Source organism: Ziziphus jujuba, chromosome 11 (genome assembly GCF_031755915.1).
Source record: "Ziziphus jujuba cultivar Dongzao chromosome 11, ASM3175591v1".
Lineage (NCBI taxonomy): Eukaryota > Viridiplantae > Streptophyta > Magnoliopsida > Rosales > Rhamnaceae > Ziziphus > Ziziphus jujuba.
In genome coordinates, this window is record NC_083389.1 from 3,085,404 (window position 1) to 3,095,000 (window position 9,597).

Here is a 9,597-nt window from a genome sequence, read left to right on the forward strand (position 1 = left end):
GTTCAAATACCTATAGATTCACTGTTTGCTTATTGGCTTCATATAATTCAGAAGTGACTTGTTTTCTCAAAGCCTCTTGCTCATATCTCTCATCAAAATGTGCTAATCGATAATGACTATCTAGCAGACTTCCCGCCAACCCAAGAGAGCATTCAAATATCTGCCCTACATTCATGCATGGGGGTACTCCTAATGGGTTGAATACCATATCAATAGGTCTTCCATCTTGCAAATAAGGCATATCTTGTCTAGGTAAAATTTTTGAAATGATACCCTTATTTCCATGTCTTCCAGCTAATTTATCCTCCATTTTAATTTCACACTTTTGTGAAATATATACACGAATCATTTTTGGATTATAACTAGAAACCCTTCTTTTGTGAATCCATCTCACATCAATAACTCGACCTCTACCGCCAATAGGTAACTTTAGAGAAGTTTCATTTGAAGTGGATACCTGAATGCCTAGGATGGCTCGTAATAATCTATCTTCCGTAGCATACGATGACTCTTTTGCCATCTGCGCCGTTAATTTACCTACTAAAATATCACCCATTTCTACCTAAGACCCTAACATCACAATTCCTTTTTTGTCTGAATTTCAGAGTAAATGGGCTTCTAGATGCAGTATTTCATTAGTGATTCTTTCAGGACCATGACTTGTTGCATGAGTCTTAATTTCATGTTTCCGTGTGTGAAAAGAAGTATAAATATCCTCATATACTAGAACCTCATTAATGAGTACCGCATCCTCAGAATTCTATATATAAGAGTTAGAGAGTTGAGCGGAAATAAACAGAAGCAGAAGATAGCGTTTACCCCAACAATGGTTTATTAGTCATCCTGACTTGAAGTGGGGTCAAAAGATCAACTGTATTGAGTTTTCACTATCGTTTATATGTATTTTCATACATGTATTACCATAAAAGAAAAAGCGATTGAACAACAATTAGTGGATAGGTAGAAACACCAAGATACGCAAAAGATTAGTAATGTAGATCCTGTAAATTATCCAAAAGCAGACATTTCTACATAATAAACAAAGAATACTGATTGGGCCTCTAAATTTATAGAAGTTATAAGGTAGTACTCCCCACGATTCCAATCTAGAGTATGCTCCTATCCGCCAATTAAATAAATGGCTATCGGGAACGAAATAATCCCTTTTTTGATTTTGTAAGCCCCTTATTCTTTTTTTCTTATATCCAGATATATATCGATACAATTCTTGTCATAACTCATGAATTAATGTAATATATAATTCTTTTTCGTAAGTGAAAACAATGGGTTATTGAACTTTTTTACAAGGAGTATTTTATTGAAGAATAAAGTTACTACTCAACAAAGAAAAATTTCAATGATTATGGAAATTTTTAAAAAAAAGGATGAGATCAATTCAGAAGTATTTTTTTATTGATTATTAATTCAATTTATTAATTTATTAAATTAATAATAAATTGAATTCTTTATTATTAATTATTAATATTAATTATACTAATTATTTGTTTTAAATTTATTAAAACATAATAGACAAAATTCAATTAGTCTAAATTTGGATTGTATGATAGATTTGAATCTTATCTATCGTATAACCAAGCCTCGCAAGATAAAAGGACTTGGTCCTTAGATTTTTTTATGGCCCTTCAGGAGCCGTATGAGGTGAAAATCTCATGTACGGTTTTGGAAGAGCGATGGAAACAGTGATGGTACTGCTGACTATGATTATCGAATAGTTCAAGTACAGTTGATATAGTTGAGGCGCAATCAAAATATGGTTTTTGGGGATGGAATTTGAGGCATCAACCTATAGGGTTTATCGTTCTTCTAATTTCTTCCCTAGTAGAATGTGAGAGATTGCCTTTTGATTTACCAGAAGCAGAAGAAGAATTAGTAGTAGATTATCAAACCGAATATTCGGGATAAAATTTGCTTTATTTTCTATTGCTTCCTATCTAAACCTATTAGTTTCATCATTATTTGTAACAATTCTTTATTTGGGCATTTGGAATATCTCTATTTCGTATATATTTGTTTCAAAGCATTTTGAAATAAATCAACGATATGAGATTTTTGGGGCGACAATTGGTGTTTTTATTACATTAGCTAAAACTTATTTGTTTTTGTTCATTCCTATCGCAGCAAGATGGACTTTACCTAGGCTAAGAATGGACCAACTATTGAATCTTGGATGGAAATTTCTTTTACCTATTTCTCTCGGTAATCTATTATGAACAACTTATTTCCAACTCTTTTCACTGTAAAGGAATATGATATTCTATATTCACAACTTAGCTTAAACAGGAGAAATAAACAAACGTCAAATTATTCATATATATTCATGATATCTTCCCTATGGTAACTGGGTTCATGAATTATGGTCAACAAACAGTACGAGTTGCAAGGTACATTGGTTAAAGTTTCATGATTACATTATCCCACGTAAATCGTTTACCTGTAGCTATTGAATTTCCTTATGAAAAATTAATCACCTTAGAGTGTTTCTGCGATCAAATCCATTTTGAGTTTGATAAATGTATTGCTTATGAAGTATGTGTTCGTTTGTGTCCTGTAGATCTACCTGTCATCGATTGGAAATCGGAAACTGATATTTGTAAGAAACGGTTGCTTAATTACAATATTGATTTCGGAATCTATATATTTTGCGGTAACTGTGTTGAGTATTGTCCAACAAATTGTTTATCAATGACTAAAGAATATAAACTTTCTACTTACGATCATCATGAATAAAATTATAATCAAATTGCTTTGGGTCATTTACCAATATTAGTAATTGACGATTATACAATTCAACCAATTTTGGATTTGCCTCAAATAAAAAATAAGTAACTCCCTAGATTCAAGAAATTTTTTGAATTACTAAGTATTAAGGTTCCTTTCGTTTTGTTTGGTCACGCCTTACAAATCCTAACTATTCATTAGTTTGTAATAATCATGTCTTAATTTGGATTGAAAATCGAGTAATTAATGTCTATATAATTATTTCAAAATATAGTTTTGGATTTGAACTACTCTTTCTTTTAGATAAAGAATGAAATTAGTCCAATATCTGTACCCACATTAATTCACATCCCCAAGGATTTCATTCAATAAGGAATTGATTATAAATGTAACACCCCGTCCCGAACCATGTCGGAAATTTTTGCACGTTGATCGAGGTTGACCGTTGACCGTTGACCAAAGGGTCAAAAGTTGACTTTTTGAATCGGTTGGAATTTTAGGTTGACTGAGATATCGTTACGGAGTACACGTTGGCACGAGTTCGTAGACTGGTAGCACGTTGAAAACGGAACTACGGTTTGAAAGTTATGAGCAAAACAAGTTGAGGTCCAAACTGTCCAAGGGGTGCCGGAGTTGACTTTTTATTCATGCAAGGTTGAGCTTTGACTCATGCATGGTTGTGAAGTGCTCGTCGATACGAGTCCGTAGACTAGCGGCACGTCCGATTTGGACATGTGGTTTGAAAGTTATGGACCTGTAAAGTTTTTCAAATACTGTATTATTTTAATATTATTTTTACACGCATAACGATGTGCCACGTGTGACTCAATGAAGGTGGCCATGTGTCACCATGGTGAAATGCCACATGTCAACCATGTGAAAAAATCAAATTATTTTATTATTTTTGAATAATAATATTATTATTAATATTATTTAATTATTTCTTTTTTATTTCTTTTTCTTTTCCTTTTTCTTTTTCTTTTTCTTTTTCGTTTTCTTTTCTTTTCCCCACGTGGGAAAACACCAATCCTTTCTTTTTCTTTTTCTTTTTCTTTTTTTTTTTTTTCTTTTTTCCTTCTTCTTCCCCGAAATACACACACACACGCAGCTTTTCTTTCTTCTCTCCCGACCGTCCCTCTCTCTCCTGTGTTTCAAATTCCGGCCACCCATAGCCCTCACGCGCCAGCCACCAAGGAAGCCCGCCACCTCGCGAGCTTGGCCGCCAAGTTTCACGGCCAGCCGCCGCCGGACGCGCGCCGATCGGGCCGGAGAAGCCGCCGGCCGACCAAGTTTCTCTCTCCTCTTTTCTTGTGTTTTCCGGCCATCCCAGTCCCAATTGAGCCTCCTATCCCCCTATTTTGGGTCCCCTGAGTTCAAAAATGGCCTCCAATCTCAAAAATTCGAAGCCGTTTGAAAGATTCCTCAATATCAAAACCGGCCGAAGCTTCCCGACCAAATTCCGGCCACCTCCGGCGAAATTGAGGTCGATGGAGACCGGATTTGTGATCCTCGTTCCACGAGCTTCGATTCGGTATATCATTCGCCTATTTTGGTTAACGTTTGTGTTTTGACCCCCGGGTATCGGGTATTATTTACCCGATTAAAATATTAATTTATTTGACTATCTGTGAATTTTGTTCTAGGAGCACCGGTGAGTCGTAGAATTGATCCCGTAGTGGATCGTGGGTTAATTGCGTGCTCCAGGTGAGTGACCCACCTTCAAAAATTATTTTGGGCAATTAATTATATTTAATTGGTATTTAAATTGATATTTAAATTATGCTCATGTGGTGTGGTTTAATTATGGTTTTAATGCGGTTTAATTTAATTTATTTATTATGCATGAGCAAAGTGTATTTCGGTGGTATTTGTACGTGGTTTTCAGTATTAATTTTCCGGGCATAATTGGTTAAATATTTTACGAAAATATTGGTTTGAATTTTATAAATTATGCCCTCGGTATTTTTATGGTTGCATCTCGTATTTCGAGAAAATTGTGGTTTGTTTATTATCGCTGTTTCGTACCGGGTTATTGGATAAAATATGTGGGATGGTGTTTTGTGAAATTTTGGTATACTTCCCACGGTGGTTTTTGGAAAAACGGTACGGTTGGTTACTTATGTTTATTTTTAGACGCACTCATACAGTATTGGTGTTCTGGTGTATGGTGTATGGACACGTGGTTTAGCACGCGGTTATTATATGGTTTAGCGTGCGGTTTTTACTTCACCCGTGAGTTGCCATTGGACCGTGGGCAGGCAAGGTTATTGTTGCGCACAGCCGCCCCCCTCCTTGGCCGGGTGATGGTTTTTAGCAGTTGGTACTGTCGGGACGCCGAAGTGACCGCTGCAGGTTTCTCTCTTTAATCTCCCGCCAGTCGGTGCTCAGGACGCTGGGTATCGGAGGGCATCACCGGTATATGGTGTGGTGCATCGGTGTAAATTGCAAATAATGTTTTAAACCCCAAAGGTGTTCCAAAATTATTTATTATAATTTATTACAGTTTAATTATATATTTGGGGTATTTATTTATTTAATTGTTGTTTGTTAAATTATTTAATTCCTTGATTTTCGGGAGGTATGCATACTGGGTTTTGCGAAAAGGTTTTAAAAAGGGGAACTTTTCCAACTGGGAGAATTGTAAGGGTTTTGAGAGAAATTATTATTTTCCAATTAACTATTATCTATCTACTGTATTACTGTGGTATTATATTGTATAGTAGATAGGGTCACTCACTGAGATGATTAGCATCTCACACTCTTAAATTCCGTTCCCCTAGGTCCAGGTTGGAGACGTTGATTGTCCGAGGCGAGCCCAACGTCTCAGTTCGTTGCCGAAGGTTCAAGCAGTTTTTCTTCCCTTTTTCCTCTCTATCTTGTATTACATTCTTATCCATCATTTTATAAATTCCACATTTGTTGTATAATGCTCTGTATACTGTATTGGACGTGTGGTTGTTCTTTATGCACTGGGTTGCTGCTGTTGTTTTATTTTTGAAGTGCTGCAATTTGTGGAAACAATTTGTAGTATGTGGAAGGAATAAGGGGATGTTGTTAGAAGTGTGTTTTCAGTGCAGGTAATTTGTGGTAAGTAAATCCCTTAGGGGAGGTGCTGCCGGATTTTCCGTTGGAAGGTTCGGTGGTATTTCCCTGGGATCAGGGCTGTCTAGGGTTCCGGGGAAGGAATTCTGGACGGGTCCTGACAATAAATCATAAAAAAAAATTTCTCATCGAGTCTCAATAAGGTCATGAAAAAATTTTAATTTTTTATGTATTTTCTTTTTACATATAATGGATTTGCCTGGACCAATACATGATTTTCTTATATTCTTTCTGGGATCAGGTCTTATATTAGGAGGTGTAGGAGTAGTATTATTTACCAACCCAATTTATTCTACTTTTTCATTAGGACTCGTTCTTGTTTTTATATCTTTATTCTATATTCTATTAAACTCTTATCTTGTAGCTGCAGTATAACTCCTTACTTACATGGGAGCTATAAATGTTTTAATCATATTTTCTATGATGTTCATGAATGGTTTAGAATATTACAAAGATTTTAATCTTTGGACCATTGGGGATGGGGTTACTTTGCTAGTTTGTACAAGTATTTTGGTTTTACTAATAAGTACTATTATGGATACCTCATGGTACAGGATTATTTGGACTACAAGATCAAACTAGATTATAGAGCAAGATTTGATAAGTAATAGTCAACAAATTTGAATTCATTTACCAACAGATTTTTTTCTTCCCTTTGAATTCATTTAATAATTCTTGTAGCCGCTTTAATAGGTGCAATCGCTGTGGCATGCTAGTAATAAATCTTAAATCTATAGAATTAGCAACAGCAATCCCAATGAAACTTCAGTCTGTGTTATCACATCTATTTCTCTTCAATTCTAATTAAAGATTGTTTATGTTGAAAAGAGAAATTCTTTTATTAGTTCTATTACCAATCTATTTATTTGTTCCATACCTTTTAGATTCTAGTCAATTGAATCCGTTGAATTGTTGTTCATATTATATTGACATAAATCAAAATTTAATTGATAATGAGTTGGTCAATGATGCTCGAACATGTACTTGTTTTGAGTGCCTACTTATTTTCTATCGGTATCTATGGATTGATCACAAGCAGCAATATGGTTAGAGCCCTTATGTGTCTTGAACTTATACTGAATGTGGTTAGTATAAATTTTGTAACATTTTCTGATTTTTTGGATAGTCTCCAATTAAAAGGCTCAATTTTTGTTATAACTATTCGGCGGCTAAAGTAGCCATTAGACCGGCTATTATTTCGTCAATTTAGTATAACAAAAAATCAACTCATATTATTCAATTGAATTTGTTGAATAAGTAGTATTAATCATAGAAATTAGAATATTCATAAATTCGAATTAGCATGTATTGTACATAATGTATGATCATGTTTGTGAAAAAGTAAGAAATCAAAGTATCTTGGCTCCCTTACATGATTGATTAAAAAAATTCTGGTAAATCACTGATTCATCTAATGTCTAAATATACGATTTATTTATAAATTTTCTAAATCAAAAATTTAGAATGTTCAAAAAATTTATAGATCCAATGTCACATTCAGTAAAGATTTATGATACGTGTAGAGGATGTACTCATTGTGTTCGAGCCTGCCCCATGGATGTATAAGAAATGATACCTTGGGACGGGTGTGTAAAGCTAAGCAAATCGCTTATGCCCCAAGAACAGAGGACTATGTCGGCTGTAAAAGATGTGAATTTAACTGTCCAGTGGATTTCTTGAGTGTTTAAGTTTATTTATGGCATGACACAACTCAAAGTATGAGGCTAGCTTATTGATACGTTTCTGAAAACCTTACTTCAATATATTTATTTTTTTACCAACAAAAACCCATGCTCAAAATAATATATTTTATTTTATATTTTTGAGCACGGGTTTTTCTGGTCCAAGTGTATCTTGTTTTTACCACAAATGATTTTCCTTGGTTAACGATAGTTGTAGTTTTGCCAATATCTACGAGTTCTTTAATTTTCTTTCTCCTTCATAGAGTGAATAAGGTAATTAGGTGGTATACTATTTGTATATGCATAATAGAACTCCTTCTAATAACCTATACATTTGGGTATCATTTCCAATTGGACAATCCATTAATCCAACTTACAGAGAATTATAAATGGATCCATTTTTTTAATTTTTACTAGAGATTGGGAATAGATGGAATTTCTATAGGACCTATTTTACTGACAGGATTAATCACTATTTTAGCTACTTTAGCGGCTCGGCCGGTGACTCGAGATTCTCGATTATTCCATTTCCTGATGTTAGCAATGTATAGCATTCAAATAGGACCATTTTCTTCTCAAGACCTTTTACTTTTTTTCATCATGTGGGAGTTAGAATTAATTCCAATTTATCTACTTCTATCCATATGGGGCGGAAAGAAATGTTTGTCTTCAGCTACAAAATTTATTTTGTACACTGCAAGAGCTTCTGTTTTTTTATTAATAGGAGTTATGGGTATTGGTTTATCTGGTTCTAATGAACCAACATTAAATTTTGAAACATCAGCTAATCAATCATATCCTGTAAGACTGGAAATCATTTTTTATATTGGATTTTTTATTGCTTTTACTGTTAAATTGCCGATTATACCCTTACATACATGGTTACCAGACACCCATGGAGAAGCACATTACAGTACTTGTATGCTTCTAGCTGGAATATCATTAAAAATGGGAGTGTATGGAGTGGTTCGGATAAATATGCAATTATTACCTCATGCTCATTCTATCTTTTCTCCTTGGTTGATCATAGTTGGTACAATTCTAATAATCTATGCAGCTTCAACATCTCCGGGGCAACATAATTTTCAAACAAGAATACCTTATTCCTCTGTATCACATGTGGGTTTCATATTTATAGGAATTGGTTCTATAAACGATACAGAACTCAATGGAGCCATTTTACAAATAATCTCTCATGGATTTATTGGTGCTGCGCTTTTTTTGTTGGCAGGAATGAGTTATGATAGAATACATCTTATTTATCTCGAGAAAATGGACGAAATGGCTACCACAATTCCAAAAATATTCATGACTTTCAATATCTTATCGATGGCTTCTCTTGCATTACCGGGCATGAGCGGTTTTGTTGCAGAATTGATAGTATTTTTTGGAATACTTACTAGCCAAAAATATCTTTTAATTACAAAAATAGTAATTACTTTTGTAATGGCAATTGGAATGATATTAACTCCTATTTACTCATTATCTATGTTACGTCAGATGTTCTATGGATACAAGCTTTTAATGCTCCAAACATTTTTTTTTTTTTATTCTGGGTCACGAGAGCTATTTGTTTCGCTCTTTGTACTACTACTTGTAATAGCTGTTGAATTTATCTATGGATATGATGCCAAAAATAGATCGATTTTATATCACCCTTCAATTCGAATTAGCAAAAGCAATGTCTCCTTGCATAATACGGATTCCAAACATTCATGGTCTGGATGTGAGTGAGTTGAATTACTTATCCCTCGGTCTATTAGTGAACTATCCCTCCAGGGGTTGTGAAAGATGTTCCACTAGAAATATTCTTGTTATTGCTTCGACTCATATTCCCCAAAAAGTTGATCCTAGTCTAATAGCTCCGAATAAATTAAATACATGCATTAAGATATGAAGGCTTCTTATTCCACAACAACGAAAGCACTTTTTCACTCTTTCATAAACTAGGGGATTTCACTTTGAAAATAAAATGTTCCATACTAATGGATTCGGGTCCATAACCATGGGTTCCAATGTATGAGATCTTGTAGCACTTACCAATCAGGCCCTATCGATTAGTATTACACAAAAG

The 9,597-nt window shown here is 34.3% G+C and overlaps 1 protein-coding gene and 2 pseudogenes across 1 annotated transcript; 2 read left to right on the plus strand and 1 right to left on the minus strand.

Moving 5' to 3' along the window:
* Positions 1 to 10: 10 nt before the first annotated feature.
* On the minus strand, positions 11 to 556 carry LOC132799919 (DNA-directed RNA polymerase subunit beta-like). Its single transcript, XM_060812667.1, has one exon. It carries the CDS (start codon positions 554 to 556, stop codon positions 11 to 13), a length of 546 nt encoding a protein of 181 aa, XP_060668650.1.
* Positions 557 to 1,722: 1,166 nt separating this feature from the next.
* LOC132799920 (NAD(P)H-quinone oxidoreductase subunit 1, chloroplastic-like) lies at positions 1,723 to 2,261 on the plus strand (annotated as a pseudogene).
* Positions 2,262 to 8,795: 6,534 nt separating this feature from the next.
* LOC132799921 (protein Ycf2-like) overlaps positions 8,796 to 9,597 on the plus strand; it is a 2,063-nt pseudogene continuing 1,261 nt past the window's right edge.